At 21.2% G+C, this 19,924-nt stretch overlaps 1 protein-coding gene across 1 annotated transcript; it reads left to right on the forward strand.

Moving 5' to 3' along the window:
* Positions 1–4,983: 4,983 nt before the first annotated feature.
* Positions 4,984–19,057, forward strand: LOC105361695 (MOXD1 homolog 1). The gene is made up of 10 exons (XM_011498947.1): positions 4,984–5,402; positions 6,031–6,521; positions 11,126–11,278; positions 12,279–12,455; positions 12,889–12,975; positions 13,571–14,026; positions 15,113–15,531; positions 15,675–15,865; positions 15,954–16,084; positions 19,022–19,057. Exons 1-10 carry the CDS (start codon positions 5,168–5,170, stop codon positions 19,055–19,057), a joined length of 2,376 nt encoding a protein of 791 aa, XP_011497249.1. The 5' UTR covers positions 4,984–5,167.
* The last annotated feature ends 867 nt before the right edge of the window (positions 19,058–19,924 follow it).

The raw sequence follows: 19,924 nt of genomic DNA on the forward strand, positions 1-19,924 counted from the left end.
TTTATTTTTATTCTTTTATTTTTAACTTTATATTTTTACTATTCATTCGTAGAACATCTTATGAGTTATTTACCGAAGACATTTATCCTTGCTCTCTGCCGTTATCTCGAATACAGAAATCAGACAAAATGTAATTTTATACCAATTATTATAAAATAATTTAAAAATTTCATGATTATATCATCTAAATAGTATTTTTACTCAAATACTTATAACTTTTTAAGTACATATATTATATTTTATTTTATTGATTTCATTAATTTTTTTTTCATTGCTAACTAAAATCTTATACTCGTTTATCATGATTTTTTACTACTTGAAACATTAGAAAAATAGTAGAATAACGTTTAATTTTATTTATTTATATATACATATATTTTTAAATTTGATAATTTTCAGAGAAAAAAGCAAAACTAATTCCAAAATAAAGAAAATTTAGTAATTTTTTCAGTACGTGCACAAATACACTATATGTATTTATTCAATACTTGTAAATATCAATTTTGTAAATATTAATATATGTAATGTATTTAACGTATTATAAAAAATATAATATTAATAATAGATTTTAAAACTTTATCTTATTGAAAATATATAGTTTAATACATTCTGTTTTAAAAAATAAAAACATAATTAATAAACAAAGTATTAATTAATAAGCAAAAAAATAAGTCATAATTCTATTTAGAAAAAGTTTTTATAACCATAATAACATATTATAACCTTTATAAGTATTTTAAATAATAGCATTGAAAGTTTTTCTAAATCTATGAAAGGCTTGAATTTTTTATATTCTATAACGATCTGTAATCTTGTACTAAATAACCTAGGTTCATTATACTTTTAATAAAATACATATTAAAGATCGAGTGATCACTTCAAACAAAAAATATTAAGAAAATAAACAGCGTATTTTTCATATATCTATATCTACACAGAAGAAAACTGATTTATGAAATTTCATTATCAATATATCAAGTAAAAAGTTTGTACTCGTAAAATAAATTCCTTTTTTTATTATAACTCTTTTCATTTTAAACAAAAACTCTAAATAATAATTTAAATAATCATTTTGTTAATTTAATCAATATTATATATATAAACAGAAATAAAAATTAAATTTTAAATTACAATATTCTGAGTATGAATAAATTTATTTCATAAACTTATTTATTATTTATGTTTTATTTTTATTAATCATTTAATAATATACTTAAACGACTTTATTTATCCAGAAGCTAATGTAAAATAATTTGTAAATACTATACTTATAAAAAACAAATTCGATTTCCCTAAAATTTTTAACTATACTACTGAAACTACATAAAACTTACTGAATAATAATTGCTCGATAAAGTACAATATTATAATGTTTATAAACAATTTTTAAAGCTTCACTCATATTTATATTTTTTAACAATAGCTCCTATTAAAATATTATTGATAAAATAAAATTACTTTGTAACAGTATATTTGTATAATGGTATATTTTCATATATTTTTAATATATTTCGTAGAATGTAGAATAATAATTATACGATCATTAAAATTATGATATTTACAAACTATCCGAGATTTAATTTACCTTTATTTTTCGGATAAAGCAATGATTTATGTTATTATTTATATTTTTAAAATACTGTAAAATAAATTTTTTTTAAATATTTTAAATAAATGTTTTATTTATATTTCTAAAGAAGAAGACCAAATGTAAATCATTTAAAAAATTATAAAGGATTTAAAAATATTCTATGTAAAATTCTAGCCAAAAAATGATTGGTTATTGAAATTAATAATTATCTCAAATATGTATAGATAAAGGAATAATTAAAATTTTAATAATAACAAGACTTGATTTCAAATATTTATTTTTACGAATTAAAATGTATAAGTTACAAAATAAGTAATTTTTGTTTTAATTATAATCCTAGCATCATCTTATAAAATTTAAATTCAATAAATGAAACAATATCTATACGATTACATATATACAAAATTAATTAAAATATAAATATTTTTTAGCATAAGATTAATATTGAACTAGATAAAAATTCCGTATGTTTACTATTTTTATAAACAATAAGTAGAACACATATTAGTTACTGATTGATGAACTAAGTTTACTTTCTAATGGACTAGAAATATGATTAATTGTGAGCACAGATTCAATAATAAAGAAAATTGTTGCTATTTTAATTAAGCTATTTTATAGAGAGTGACATAAATTACTTTAGTTTTGTTTTATTAATTGAGAATATGCACGTTTGAAAATCGATTAATAACCATAAATTCTATTAACGTTGTAAACATATTAATCTTTACTTCATTTTGTATACGATACTTGTGAATAAAGAATAATTAATTAATTGCTTATTATCAAGATTTTAATGAGAAATTTATTATTTTCAGAACTAAAAATAATGAAAAATTAAATTAATTAATAAAAAACTTTGGTTATTCATAAAATACTTTAATAAATTTAACAAATAAATAGAAGTCCTCCATGAGCTTAATTGATATGGCATTCGATTTAAATAGATATTTGTAAGTATGAGTATGGTAAATGCAAAATACATATGCTACCTCGATGTGCTATTTCTTAAAACACGATAAGCAGTAAACATTTGGCAAAAAGTAAAACTCATGCAAATTATAATTCCATTCTCAAAAGGTTTTGCTTCGTTTCTACAATTTAGATTAAATAATAATATATTTTAATACTATAATCATATAATAAGTAGAGGATCTTTAGAATTTCCTCATTCACATAGTTGTAAAAAAAATGCTTCTTCAAGAAACAGCCATCAAATTACCTACCCGACCTTACTTTTTAAATTACTACGCATGCCCATACTACCCCCTCCCTCACCGTCACTCCCTGAAGCCAACACACACTCTCTCTCTCTCTCTCTCTCTCCCTCTCACTGCCCGTTAAGTATTTTCAAAACGTGGGGCTATATTCGAACTTTCCAGAGCGCAGGTAGCTGCAGTAGGAACTGCGGTTAGAATATTATAGCATAGTTCTCATTTTTTTCTAACGGTAAATTCTGCAAAGATTGTTAATATTAGAAATATTTAGAATCAAAATTAACAATTATAAAAACAATTGTTAACAAAATTAATATCATGTTTTAAACAATACTACATTTATAGTGGATTTTCGTAATCATTTACATTAGTATCATAATGAATAGCTAAGTAATTAAATACATGTTTAAATTTGAAAGCGTTAAAATTACTTTTAAAAACCTTTAACATTTAACGATTAATACAATAGTATACAAATAAAATAATATAAATTAAATATTTATTTTAATATTCAAAAATAAATTTACTATTTCATGAATATTAATTTCTAAAATCTAATTTTTATTTTATATTTTATTTAAACTAAAATTCATGAAAAAAACAATATGTATATATATATATATATACAGTGTTACTAATATTAATTTCATCATAGATTTATGTTGCAAAAATATTTATATTATATATATATATATATATATATATATATATATTTCATTTAGTGTCAATAACATAAATAATTTAACTATTACTTTATCATCACTTACAAAAATAGATAATTTACAAAATGTCTACAGCTAATTTGCGAAGATATATGGTTAAAAATTGAGAGATGTAATTATACATTGGTAATCACCTTTATATCAAAATTTCTTTCTTTCAATATTTAGTTAAGAATTTAACTTCTAAACTTAAATAATAATTTTATGTGATTATTTCGATACAAGCATGCATTCGTATATATATTATATATATAATATTAAATATATCATGTGTATTTAACCAAAAAATATTTATTTTTTTTAAATATTTATAATTTTAGTCATTTAGAGTTTACTAATTATTATACTTAACTTAGTTATAACGATGTCTTAATAAATGAGTTGAAATAATTTTATAAACTATAAATGGAAAAAAAATTTCTATTTATAAATTTGATTCTTAATTTGTTAAATATTAATTATATTGCTAGAAGTAAAATAAAATAGATTGAACTTTTAAAATTAGAAAAACGAAATAACTAAGTAAAATAAAGCTACTTATTGAAAAAGTGAGATATGAGATAATGATGAGAAATAGATTAATAAATGTTTGAAATTTTTTATCTTATAATTATAATTGCTTTGTACTTGCTTATATAAACATATATAATAATTGAATATAAAATTAAAATAATAGTTTTAATTAAATTTTAGGGTAATTTAATGCCAATATGCATAAATAATTTATAAACTACAAAAGATTAGATAAATACACAAAATTATTTTTAAATAAATTTAATTACTTCATATAATTATTTTTTAAATAGGTATTCAAATTATTTAAATAAATTATATTAATTATATAGAATTGTTAAACATTAAACGAATGAAAACTGAAAGTACATTATCATTATTTATTTCTAAAAGCTTTAATGTAAGAAACTATTCGAGCCTTGTTTTCTAAGAAAAGAATGTTAATCTTAAAATTATTAATTTTTGTACAGTTTTTTTATATTATGTGTGAAAATTATAAATAATTGTAATCTGAAAAACTTGGAAAGACATAGTAGAAAGTAGATGCTTTTATTCATTCAATAAAAAGCACATGTAATGGACACTGCGTTGATTTAAGCAATCAATGTTAATTTTTTTGAGCTTGTAAACACTCTTTAATGTGTTTTATTTCTCTATCCCTTAACGTCTACAGCTCATAGACAACTTTGTATGAGTCCTCCGTCACTAGTTGCATCGAAGAAAATTCACTAAAAGAAAGCGATGTCAAGAGTAAAAATTGTCATTTTAGCGAAGGATCCGACAGCAGAGACAGACTTGAAATTGTTGGTACGTTACATCAAACTATTGAAAAAGTAAAAAGCAGCTGCTGCTCGGGCCCCGGGCATCTGCTCCCACTACCCCACCCTCTGGCGTCCTTTCCTGATTCAGTAACCCAACGGTCGGAGCATCTCAACGAAATTAGTCCTCACACAACAGTCGTGCGTAGAACAAGTACGATATGAGTATGCTATATTTTATGAGATAGAAGCCGGTTGTTAGTTCCATTTTCGTTGTACTTGCAATAGAAGCGAGTGAAATCTTATAAGCATAAATATATTTAGTTAATCTGTCCTTGTGTATTCTGATGAAAAAAAGCAATTAATATGCTGTGTTTAAGAGCCCTAGCATTTGTATGCACCTTCTTGGTGGTGGGAACTGATCTTCTCGACTTCTATGTTCATTACATGAACGAAACCATGAGAACACAAGTCTACAGTCGACATCGAGCGCTAAAATTGCAATTTTGGTCTCGCTATCGCAGGAGCATCCTCGAGAGCTCAATTTTCCGGGTAACCAATCCGGTCAAGCAAATGCTGGACATCAATGATAAAGTGAGAGGTAAGCTGCTTTACACTTCTTCAAAAACAACTTAAACAATAAAGACATTGGCATCTCTCTAATTTCTTGTTTAATGTAATAATAAAATTATTTTTTAAGGCTAATTGATGTCATATTATTATTATTGTTATTATAATTAATACGATAAAATATATAGATCTGCATGCGAATAATACATCGGTGCAACAAAAATATAGAATAATTTACAGCTTTACTCGTAAATTCTTCCGATATGAAATCAACTTACATTTTCCTATTATCTGAGATATAATAAAACAAAATAGTATTAAAAATTAAAATAATATTACCAAAATAGTATAAACATCTTATATAAATTAATGTACAAATTAGTTAAATAATTTATTTAGTATATTATATTATAATTTTAATTGTTTTATTTTATAATAAAAATCAAGCCTTAGTATTTAATACTTATATCATTATTAATAATGTATTTGTAAGAATATAATATATTTTATTAGTAACTGCATAAAGAAAAATGGTGATTGATTTTTTAATTACCATAAATTAATAGAAACAAATTTATTTAAATCAATATTTACTAAACAAAATATTATATCGATTGTAATTAATGACTTTCAAATATTAATTTTCTTCTGAAATATAGATAAGAAGAAATTATATCTAAAGAAAAACTCTCTGGATTCTCCAAATTTACATACAGCAAATTCCGATATTGATAACTACATTTCATTAAAAGCTAAAAAACAAAATGAGTTTCATTATTCAATGTCATCAAAAACAGAAATTGAACAAATAAAAGATGACTCTGCTTTAAACTCCATTGTTTTAAAAAATATATTCAAGCGGGAACCAAAAAAATTTAAGTTAAAACATGAGAAAGATTCGTTTATTATCAATAAAAGATCAAAAAGAAATGAACCTAAAATGGCAAAATTCACTAGATATGAAAGACTGGATGAAGAAGGTGATGTAGTATTGGAATGGGATCCTAGTAATGATGAGAATGTTACCTTCAGATTAACAGGTAAAACTCTCGGCTATATTGGTTTGGGATTCAATGATAAAGGTTATATGATGGGCGCGGACATCATTCTTGCGTGGGTCGATGACCATACGCATGTAACCACTCTTTTGGTAAGTTAATATCTTTTTAATATTCAATTTCATTTTATTAATTTATTATTTTATTAATTTATTTTATTCATTAATTTAATTTTATATTTGTTTCTAATTTTCTAATATATTTGTTTCTAAAACTATCAACTAAATTGCTTTTTAAATACCTATAATGACTGATTTAGACTTATTAGTCTAAATAACATTCTTTAACTTATTAATATTATTTATTGTGAAGATTACTAATTCTTTTTAAGGTATACATTCACAAATATAATATTTACAAATGCTTTTACAAAAGTAATTGTAAAATTTAAGTATATGTAGAATCAGTAGGTTTTTAATTTATAATTATCCATCTAAATAAAATAAAATTTTATTTTAAAAAATATTAAATATTTTAGATAATTCTTACACTGAGCTCTTATTTTTTAACTTAAAAGTTTTTATATTTAATTTTTCATTTAATGAATTAATAACAATTGAATTAGGAATTTCATTTGGAAACCATTGTATGCTAAAAATTCTTTAAACAAATCGTATTTACTGTAAATAATTATTACTTTCATAAATTTCAAAGTAATCAATTTATTTAAAAATTAATATAAATGTTATTATTTTCATTTCCCAATGTCTCTATATTTTAGTCATATTTATATATTTATTATGCATATTATATAATAATAAATTTTAATTATATTATCATTAAATTTTTTATCTAAATTAGACGATTTATATTAAATTATTGATGGTAACTAATATCGAATTATTTTACTATAATTTAAAAATAATTAAGTAAATATATAAATATTTAAAGATATATAAACAAATATATAATATATAAACAGCGAATTGTCAATACAGATAATTTTCTACCAATTTTCTTAATTCAAGAAAATGTTAATGTACAAATAAATTATTTTATAGTAATTATTTAATATTACCTTTTAAAATATTTATGTTTGTAAGAAATTTAGGTTACATTGTACGTTGCACATAGTGAATATCATTTAAATAACATTAATGCTTATCAATATGAAATAAAAAAATTTTAAATCAAGAGTATAATATTTTTAAAGTATTATTATTATAATACACATTCATTTAAATCAAACTTTATTAATATTATTTTTCAAACAATCATTTTTAATTGGTTAATATTCTGATTTAAAACTGTAACATTAAATCACATAAATATAAGCGATGTAATTAATATGTAGAGATCTAAATATAAATAAAAATATACTTATAGTAATAGATTTTTATTATTAAAAACTTAATATAATGAGTTCTGCAGTCCAGTAATAATATATTTTACAATATTCTTACATATATCGATGTTACTTAAAAATAAAGTTTTGACAAAAATTATTAATAAGTCCGACAGATACTATCAACATGAGTTAATAGTGCGAGTGAAAGTAAGTTTTTTTTCAAATAAAAATTAAAATGCATTTACTGATCAATAAGAGTATTTAATATAAAAGAATAAATTATTATTTATATAATTAGTATTAGTTTATGTTTAAGCATATTGATTACAAATTTTTTCATGTTTAATTCAAAATTTTAAAACTGAAGCAGGATTTCTGTTAGTATATATTCTGATATTGCTTTGTATCAATTACTTTCTTTTAAAAATCTTTTTGGTTACTATCAAGATATCATTGACTTTTTTATCTTGTATTCTGTCTATTTTTTTATTTGGTTTTTACAAATAATGTACTTTCTAAACATATTGTATATTTCAACAGCATAAATTTTCATATATAACTCAATCGATCAAGCTTCCTTTTCTATTTTTCATGCTGTAATCACTTCGTAAAATCGTAGTATTTCAAGTTTGTATCTTCCAAGCTTGTATTGTTTTTATTTATTTCCTCATACTCATACTTACTCATTGTTGTTTGATTAGAATACATGGTAGTAGAATAATTAAATATAGATAAAATCTTAGATATAAATACAAATATAGATAAAAGTGAAAATTCTGTAGATTAAAGTAGTGTTCAGATTTGTCTGCATTTAAATCAGATTCTGTAGAATTACATTATGTTCATTTATATTTTAATATTTAAATTTAACAAACTTGCTTTAAGTTGATTTTTTATGTACTTGTAAAATAAACTAAATTATAAGTTGTAAAATAAACGAAATAAACCAATTAACTGTAAAATAAACTTTCAAAAATATAGAATTATTAAAATATTTTGTAGATTAATAAATTAAATATTTATTACTTGTATAATAACTTAGTTGATTATATAATAAATTGTGCATGAAATTGTATAATATATAATAATATTATATATAATACACAACTAAGTAAATTAGACGTACGAATAACAAATTAAATTGTAAATGTGATTTGAAGATTGTCATACAATCTTCGACAGAATAACAAATTTTAATTTTAATTTTCTTTCAGTGAATATCTAGATATTGATAATTATATTACAATATTATAATAATGTTGATTAGTTCGCATTATTTAGTTAGATGTATAAAGCTTTTTAATTTACTTATTGGCATTCAAAATAGAATACAGTACTTTGTTTTTTTCCGTAATTTTTATATTATACTCGCACTTGTAGAAATATCCATAATCCTTTGATGTATATAAGTAATAATATAAATATTTTAGCTACGAGTAATTCTTAATAAAATAAAATAGGAAAGTCTACATTAACTAAGTATTGCAAATATTATTTGAATTACAAGCGAAATAATAAGTTTATAATCTTATTACAAACAAAAAGACTGTACGCGTATCTTTATAAACAGTCGCATTTAATTAAAGAGAGGCGACAGATAAAAGAAACTACATTCAATAAATCTTTACTTATATCTTACTAATACATTGTGATTTTATTATATTTTCAGTTTTGTGTTCTTATGTATTACTTCTCATGGTTTTGATGATTTTTGTTTCTAGTATATTAAAACTTAAAATTATACTTATTACAAAGAAGTATATTATAAGAAAAGGTATACAAATAAGAAAAATAAATGATTTTTCTTAAATGAAAAAAATTGATAATTTGATCATTTTCGCTGCGTTATATTTCTATTTATTTGAACTTTTAATAATATATTGATTGAAAATCATTTAAATGATTAGAAAAGATTGTTCAAATTTAATCTAAAAAATTTTATTATTTATTTTTTCAGTTGTCTAACTTTTATTAACTAAAAGTGTTTAAAGAAGTACAATTATGAAACAATTTTTAAATTTTTATAATTATAAAATAATTTTCAATCACAAATCAGATTGATTAATTTTCATTATCTCATAAATCGGATAGCATATAATAATAAATACACTAATTGATGAAATAATAAATAATCAATTTACATTTATCTTTTATATTAAATTATTATAGAGTCTATTCTGTAAATAAAATTATAATATAAATGATATATCACATAACTCTTTTAATTATTATATAAATAAATCTAAGTATCTGTACTTTATAGATTTTTATTTTTTCTACTAGCAATCATCCTTTCTTATTTTCTGGCAAACATAATTTTCAAATTAACAAGAACTATAAACTACATTTTTTGTTGGTTTTTTAAACTATATCCTAAGGATTATTTGAAAGTAAGCATATTAGAAATAACACAATTCATTTTTTTATTCATTAGATGAGCCACTTTACATCATTTTATATAAATCAATGAAATATAAGAGAGAAATAGAGAAGAAAGAAAGCTGAAGGAAAGTGAAAGTAATGCAAAATTGAATAAAATCCCTATGTAATAGTGTATACCTTCAAACATCAAATTAAAATTAAATATATTATTGCATATAATATAATTAGAATAAATAAAATAGTTTTCTATTACTGTTAAACCAACTATTAGATTACTTAAAAAAAAAAGAATCATTATATTTAAATTATTTTGTATATTATATTAATATGCAGCAACATTTATTTGGAATAAATTATAATTTATAGGAAATATATTTTTTTAAAGTAAAAAAATTATTTAAAATTAAGTTATGAGTTATAAAATTGTCACTTGCAAGCTTCACAAATATTAACATATACAGAAGTCATTACATAGTTTTAATAATATTTTAAGTTATTTATATTACGCGTTTCTTAAACAAATTTAATATGTAATTTAATCCAATATATAACATTAAAAGTAATTATTTCACAATATATACTTATTGGATAAATAATTGGATTGATACAATTTTTAAATATTGTCTTGATTAATTCTAAAAATTGATTAACAAGTATAATATATATGTATATATATATATATATATATATATTTGTGTGTAATTGTAAGTTATTTATATTTAGTATAATAATAAAAACAAAAAATTTATAATAATAGAATAATATAATTGAATAATATTTTTGTTAATAATTAATTAATAAAGTGCGTATCAAACAAGATAAATATCATTCATAAATATTAAAAGCGAATATCAAAGATAAATCTTTATATATAATGTGTATAATTGCTTCCAATTGTGATAAAATTATAATGAATATGAGACACAGTACTTATATTTATATATTACTTATAGAACATATACAAATTCTTATCGCTCTAATGGATTATATAAATTTTTCTACCTAACTATCTACTCTATCTTCTAGGATTCACATGGAATAAAGAGCATGAATGCGGCCCCCGAAACAGACGCCTCACAGGACGTCCATTTAATTAATGGTTTTCAAAATAACACTCATACAATTGTTACTTTTACGAGAAGATGGTATGCTTGTGATACACAGGATCGTAGTCTTACGGTATTTTATTCTTAAATAATTCTCAATTTTTATAAAGGTCTTAGTTAAAGACTTTCGTTGAATAGAGAAGTTAAACTCTAGGATTTAACACTTTTAATTTAAGTTATATTTTTATTAAAATGAGTTCTATGGATATCTAATAAAAAAATTATCAATAACTTTTTAATCATTGTTATTTTTTTAAAAAGTTTTTAATTATTTTCTAAAAAATAAAATTATTAAGTTTAAATTAGTATGTTTCCTCTAAAAAAAGATTTTTTTACAATTAATTATATAATTCTTTATTGTCTAAAAAATACTTAAGTTAGAAAAAAAAACAAAAAAAATAATTAAGTTAGAAAAAAAATAAAAAAAAATTATGATATGCAAATAGATATGAAACTTTAAATAAAAGTGGCAATTAAGTAATAATTAAAAAATTAAATAAATTTTCAAAATTTATAATAAAATTTCATATCATTGTAAAGAGCAATACTATCATTAAATATTATAAATTCAATATATTTATATGCAATTAATTTTTTTAATTAATTAAAATATATGAAATCATTGAAAATCATTGTGTACCTGTAAATATGTAAATTAATCATGAAATTTTGCATTTAAAATTAGTTAATGAATTGTTTGATTGAATGAAAAGTTGTATTGATGAAAAATTCTAAAATTTGAAAATCTAATAAAAAGTACTTATATTAAACAATTTTGATTATCATGTATGCATATTTATTATATTCCTTAAAAAATTTTAAATGACAAATGACCTCATGCATTGAATAATACTGGTCTTGATATTAATAACATAATTATTATAATATTGATAAATTAAAAATATAAAAATATATTAAATAGAAACTAGATAAACTGTTAAATTGTTCTACTAAATTTACTAATCTTATACAGAAGAGAACTTATAAATAAAATTGTAAGGGAAAAAATAAATAGTTTAAATTGCTTCATCTTGAAGCGAAAATTTCATAGAAATCCGTTAATAATTTTCTAGGGTGATACAATTCGGGTGCTTTGGGCTTTGCATCAAACCGACCCTGAACTTAATACTGCAAGATTCCATGGCAACAAACGAGGAGTTCGTGCTCTAAGGCTAAGAGCACCAGCGCCTCATCCTCCCCCAACAATTGATGATAATAACTTAATTAAGTGGGATGTTAAGCTTAATCAAGTGAGGGCCCATAATATATTTACAATAGTTCAATAATGTTACTCTTCAACACCTTTTTCAATACTTTAAATTCACTGATATAATTATTAAATAATATTATGAAGTATAAGTAAATTCTACAATATATATTGAGTTGTTTTATTAAATGAGTAAAATATTTCTAAATGGTTTTGTAATTATTTATACTTAAGTATTTAAATAAAATTTATAATTTTTTTATTCATACTTTTTAATACAATTATTTTTAAAATATATTACAATAATCCGGCATATAAATTTCCCCGTACTAATAAATCCATTTATTACCTTTAAAGATATATTGTTGATTCTTAAATTTCTCCATTACATTTTTTTACTTTGTTACACTTCATTACTTTTTGATATTTTAGAATTATTATAAAATTGTTATTATAAAAAATGCTTATTTTTTTAGTTTACTATATCAAATACTTCAGATACTATTTACTGGTGTAAAATTTTTAAAGCTCCAAAGTTACAGCAGAAACATCATATGATCGGAGTAAGTTGATTACATATATTTAAATAATAAAATGGATATTTGATCTAAGGCGCTACTCTTTAATAAAATCCAAAAATTTGAAATCACAGAAACAATGTGATTTAAATCTATAATTTAAATTAATTTAATTTATGAATATTTTTGACTATTCTAAATGCCTTACTATTTAACTACTATTAATAGGAGTTCAATAGACATTCAATATAAAATATATAATATAAATACTTTAAATATAAATTTCAATTATCAATGTCTATTACACTTAAATTTTGTTAGTTGATATTATCTTTACTTTTGTTCTTATTATATTATTAAATTATTATTTATTTAGATTATTTAACTAACACACATTGATTGCAGTAGCTTTAAATTTTATTGAGAACTGTTTTTTAAATATTTTATAAAATTAAATCACAGATTTTAAAACTCAAAAATAAAAATAACAAAGATAACTGATTCAATAAATTTATTATTCATTGGTTTGTTCAAATATTTTAAATGCGTGGCATAACTACGTATACTCTTATAAATTACTTCTGTTAATAGATTTCAAAATTTATTAAATCTGTCGAACTAAAGTGGAGACAAATTTCAGTATACTCCGCTTGTGGAAAAGTTCAACGAAGCTCTAGTGCATCATGTGATTTTGTATGAATGTGCCTCAACACAACCTATCCTTTCTGAACACGCGCGTCTTGCAGGGGCATATTGCTACAGTCCAACAATGCCCAAGGAATGGGATAGCTGTATGCAACCAGTCTTAGCATGGACTCATGGAAGTCAAGGCGAATGGTACCCTGAACATGTAGGTTTTCCTATAGCCGAGCACGTGAAAGGTTCCTACTATATGCTTGAAGTGCATTACAACAACAAGATAAGCAAACAAACCATAGATAGTAGTGGAGTCAGATTATATTTGACTTCGAATCTTAGAAAAATGGAAGCAGGAATCTTGGTTGCTGGAATAGCGGTAAGTCCACTACACATGGTGCCACCTCAACAAAAAGAATATGCAACTGCTGGATATTGTACACCTCAGTGCACAAATAAGGTATACTTTTTTAGATTTACCTTTTAAACAATGTTTAATAAATTTGTATATGTATGATATTAATATACTGTATATTAAGTTTTAATAGTTGTCCACTTTACAAATTTGAAATATTATAGAAAATAACCATATATAACTTCTTGTTTTCAATATATAAATTAAACATATGCAACTTTTCCTACAGTAATTTTCCGAATAAATACTTTCAAAAGTATATTTTTGAAGTACTCAGTAAAATCTAAAAATTTAAAAAATGAATAAGTATAAGTAATAAGACAATAGTCTACTAAAATTATACAATTTGAATCGAAAAATAAAACATTAAAAAAATAGAATTTTAAATCAAACTTTAAGATTATATATTTTATAAAAAATTAATTTCGATTGTTAAATTCTTTTGATAAAACAACTAGTTTTAATTATTTAATTTTTAACCTCGGTATATGTTTGAAATAATGCCTGCATACATTATTATTTACTGAAAGAAATTTAATTAAATAATAGTTATTGAAATTTTTTATTTAACATACAAAATTAAGTTTAAAACTAAAGGACTTCGCTTTTATAAAAATGCAATATTTGATTACTTTAATTTATAATTTAATGTTTATATAAATTTTTTATGAAACGTATAACTTTTAAAAAAATTATAGCATTTCTTATGAACTACACGATAAAATTATATAATTAAATGTAAAACTACGAAAATAAAAGAAATAGTTTTTTCTTTTACAGCAATAAGAAAATTATATTATGAATTTTCAAAATATGTAAATATTTAAAATATAAAAATATTACATTTCATTAATTCTACAATAATCGAAATAAATATTGATTTTAATGTTATTATATTTCATTTTTGAATAGCAAAATTGTCTCCTTAGATTTAATTTAATTTAGATTAATATATAATTTAAAAATTTTAATCATATTAATATTGTAACATAGAAAAAGTATAATATATATATATATATATATATATATATGTGTGTGTGTGTGTGTGTGTGTGTGTGTGTGTGTGTATATATGAATACATTACTGACATAACAAAGAATCGAAAGTAATAATTATTAAATTTGTTTCTAGATGTTCGATACAGATGGTATCAACATAGTATCTGTCGTACTCCATTCTCATCTTGCTGGCCGACGTCTCAGTCTAAAGCATATACGACATAATAAGGAATTACCACCCATCATTCAAGACAAACACTTTAACTTCGACTATCAGCAATCATTCACGCTTGAGCAAGAGGCAAAAATTATGCCGGGTGATGAACTCGTTGTCGAATGCGTTTATAATACACTAGATAGAAACCGTCCAACGTTTGGTGGCTATGCTGCCTACCAAGAAATGTGTTTAGCTTTTATTGTACACTATCCAAGAACACTTTTAGCTGCTTGCTACAGTATGACACCAGTAAAAGAATTTTTCAATGCATTAAACATTCAGAGTTTTAAAGATATCTCTATGGAACAAGTTGAAAAACTATTCTTATCAACTACGTAAGTTTATTGATTAATAAACTAATAAATATCTTTTTAATAAAAAATAATTTGAATGCACTTTTAGAAGCTTTTAATTTAATTGAAAAGGAAAATTTTCTGATAATTTATTTAATTAAAATAATATTAATATTAATCTATAGAACAGAAACTGCTGCATTACCTATATCTCCAAATCAGTATTCGCCAATTTATCATAACATTCGTACACCTGAACATGTGAATGTTGATATCATTAAACAAGCCAAATCTACTCTTATATCAAAAGGAGATTATATTGATTACGACGATATTTTTACAACGCTTATTATAGATAAACCAGATGAATTTAAAGGTAATTCTAATTATTTATTACTTTTTAATAATTTTATATTTTATATTTTATATTATAATAAAAAATTTTAATAAATTACAATCATTAGGCCATACATTATCAGATCATATGTCTGCTCTTGCTTGGAATGACATAGCTCTCTCAAAATCTATAGAAAAGAACCTGTATCATGGAAAATATGTTACGTTCTGCAGAACAAAAGAAAATAAACTTCCACAGGTAAATTTCGAAATTTTGAATGCGAACATTAAAATAAATATAATACCACATATTATTATTTTGTTGGAACTAATATGCATAATAAAAATAATGCGTGTAAAAAATATATGTATTTGCAAAATATCAACGGTAGTAAATATAATTTTGCTAAATTCATTCAAAGAATCTTTTTAACTAATAATAAAATTAAAAGTCGTTATTTATTTTAAAGTATTTAATTTCTTTTCGGTATATTAATTTTAATTTAAAAAAATTTTGAACAATTATTAATACGCATAAGAATAAGATACATCAGAAAAGAAAATAATAAAGAACCTGTACAGCTATATACAAAATCTGTGCAATTGAGTATATGTATCGAAAATGAAAAAATTCAAATTATGTTTACAAATGAATCATTAGAAATACTAGATATATAAAATATTAAAATTAAAAATAAAATATAGTTAGAATAGATTTAAGTTTGATTTGTATAAGTTTTGACAATATAGCCAGTGAATATCTATAGAATATAATTTCTTTAAGTTACAATGATAATGTGCTAAATTTTAAAAGCTGTACCATAAACATATTTTAATAACTGATAACCATAAGATACGTAAAATTATTATTACGATTTTTTATTAATATTATTATTCTTATCATCATCATCACCATCATCATCAAATTACCCTTTTTATTATATTATATCAATTCATTATATTGATCTATATGACATATCCCTGCAAAAAATGTGGCAAAATGTAATTTTAAATTATATGTGAACATAAAGTTGTATTATAAAATATGAACATGAATTCGAAACCAACTAAGTGAAGGATGTAAGAATATTGAAAAAAGACGCTAATTTAATTACTTGTATCCATCTGTTAAACCCAAAACCGTTAATGATTCTGTTTTTTAATAATTACATAATAAATTTATAATAAAATAATTAATACTTTTAACTAACTTGAAACACTAATTTGATTGAAGTTATAATCTAAACAAACTTTCATTAATAGTAAATTTTTGCAAATATTTTTATAAATACTAAAAGAATTAATTATTATAAGCAACTCAAAATTAGTTTAAATAAAATTAAAGCTATATTTAATAAATTTGAAAACAAACAATCATTAGTAATATTTATTAAAAATTCTAATTAACCAAATAGAAAAAATTTATATTATTTTCTTTAAGTTCTTTTTACGACAAATTGCTAATTAATAAATATTTAAAAATTCATCACTTGAGATTTTGCTCAATTAACGAAGTCAATAAAAGTATTAATTTATTAGCAATATATTATGTAATTAAACCCGAGTAAAAAATTATTAAAAAATATACCATTATTTAAATAATACATATAATAATAAAAAATCAAAATTAATATACGACTAAGTTTTTAATAATTTTAAAGAAGAACATGAGATATAATAAATTTATAAACCAAATTTTAAATAAGTTATTATAACGAGGAAGATAAAATTGCGATAAAAGTGTTTCAACGATCAAGAATCTATAATATATTAGTATATTAAAATAAATAAAAATTAAGCATTATCTTTTAAATAATATTAAATTTCGTTATATAGTTAATAATATAAAGTTGATAAAAAAATTTAGTTTGTAGAAAATTATTGAAATTAAGTGAGAAGCATATAATTTTTCCTAGTATAATAAATTGACAAACGTTACAAAAATTAGGTACCTCTTTTAAAAGATCATTAATGAATCCGCAACTAGATTAAAAAATGATGATATATTTTTATACGAGTATTTTCATATCACTTTTATTTTAATTATTAATTAATAATAATTTATTAAAAATATGTATCACGACTTGTATTTCCAAAATTTTTACTAAAATTAACATTTTTAATTGGAGACATTAGAGCCAATTGAAGAAATTGGCGAATTTCATATAAAAAAGATAAATTTGTATAACATTATTTATAAATAATGAATTTTTAATAAACACTTAGATAAAATGATTTTATAAATATAACTATTTTAAAATTAAAAATTAAACATTATTCTGAAATATTTGCCAACAAATAATATTAAATATATTATATGCTTCTGCATTAAAGTCGTGAAAACAAGAAATAAATTAAAGTTTAATAAAATGAATAAATTGTATACCATTTATGCAAACGAAATTAATTTATCTGTTATTGAAATTAGTATTTAGTTTAATATTACCTAAAAATATTTTTTACAATAATTAATACTTTTAAAAATAAATTAGAAAAAGTAATGTAATACATATTCTTTTATTTCATTTATACTAAAATATATATTTTCTAGTAGTAAAAATCTTTTAGTATTAACAATATTCTCTAATATTCTCTAATAGAACAAATCTTTTAATATTAACAAATTATGATATTATTAACCTATTAGTTTCATGGAATTATTAAAATAGTGTTAAAATACAAAATAAATAAATTGAAATAATACTATATTTAATTTTGAGATTATTATATAAGCAATCTATATTAGTAACTTTGAAATAATTTGAATTTGATAATTAAAATATTCACTAGTTATTTTTCATTAATAAAAGATAATTTTTTAATTAAAATATTAATGAATCGTAAGAAAATATTTTAATCATTAAAATATTTATAAAACTAGAATATAGAAGTTCAATTATTTCGTGGATAAAATATAATTTTGTAGACACTTTTGCAGAAATATACTAACCCGCGCGCACTTACGTATACATCAAATATATTTAATAATTAAATAAAAATTTGTAATGTTATTGAAAAGAGTGCTGACTATTATATCAATAGTGATAGTGATAATATAGTACTAAACAATTAAATGTTATAGATATACTCGTATATCTACACATTAGTATAGTTTATAATGTATCAATTTATTATATATTTGTGTTGTATTTTTTTTTATTAATATATGTATTTATTTTAACGGTAATCCTTTTAGGTAGATGATTATGATAATGATATTAAGACGAATTGATGTCTGTACAAATAAATTGAAGATCTGTGTAATTGACCATAAATATTTCAATGGTTATGTTTAAAATTGATCTTATCATTAGAAATACCGAAGATTTATTATGCAATAGTACAATAATAATAGTGATAAACATTAGGTTGGTATTGTATAAAAAGGATTACTCTATTTTATTAGTATATATTATTCACAATATAACTGAATAAATAGCTATTAGGACAATTCCTAAATATTTCTTAAATATTTTTAGAACAAAATAGTTATTACCCTTTTCAACTTAATATATGTAAGAATTTTACAACGTTAATAAATTAAATAATATAAAAAGTACATGGAAACTGAACAATTGGCTATGAAGCATATAATTCATACTTACTATTATCACTCTGTGTAATACTTTTATTCAATATTATTAAATAAATTTTCATTTTTTACATTAATCTATTTAATTTAATTTATTTCCAGATACGTAAACCAGTGACTTTTCAACCCCATTTAATAATAAATAATAATTATAATTTTAATCTTTATAAATACTTATTTCGTACAAATCCGTTCAAATTTTCGAAAAATATTTATTCTATTTGATGTAAATATTTTAAAAGAAATACTCAAAAATTTTTAATGCAAATATAAGATAATTTATTAAAACATTAATGTTTTGAAATATATTTACAGGAAACTTCTATTCAAATGTTTCCAAACTACACTGTTTTACCAGAAAATAACTATACGAATTGTAAGATGTTTCGTACAACTTATGAATCCTCAAGCATCAGCAATATGTCATCGATACTTCAAGTGACTTTCATGTTCCTAATGGCTTCATTCATCTGAAGAAATTAATCGATATTGAAGATTGTTGAATGA

Source organism: Ceratosolen solmsi, unplaced genomic scaffold (genome assembly GCF_000503995.2).
Source record: "Ceratosolen solmsi marchali unplaced genomic scaffold, CerSol_1.0 scaffold30, whole genome shotgun sequence".
NCBI classification, from domain to species: domain Eukaryota; kingdom Metazoa; phylum Arthropoda; class Insecta; order Hymenoptera; family Agaonidae; genus Ceratosolen; species Ceratosolen solmsi.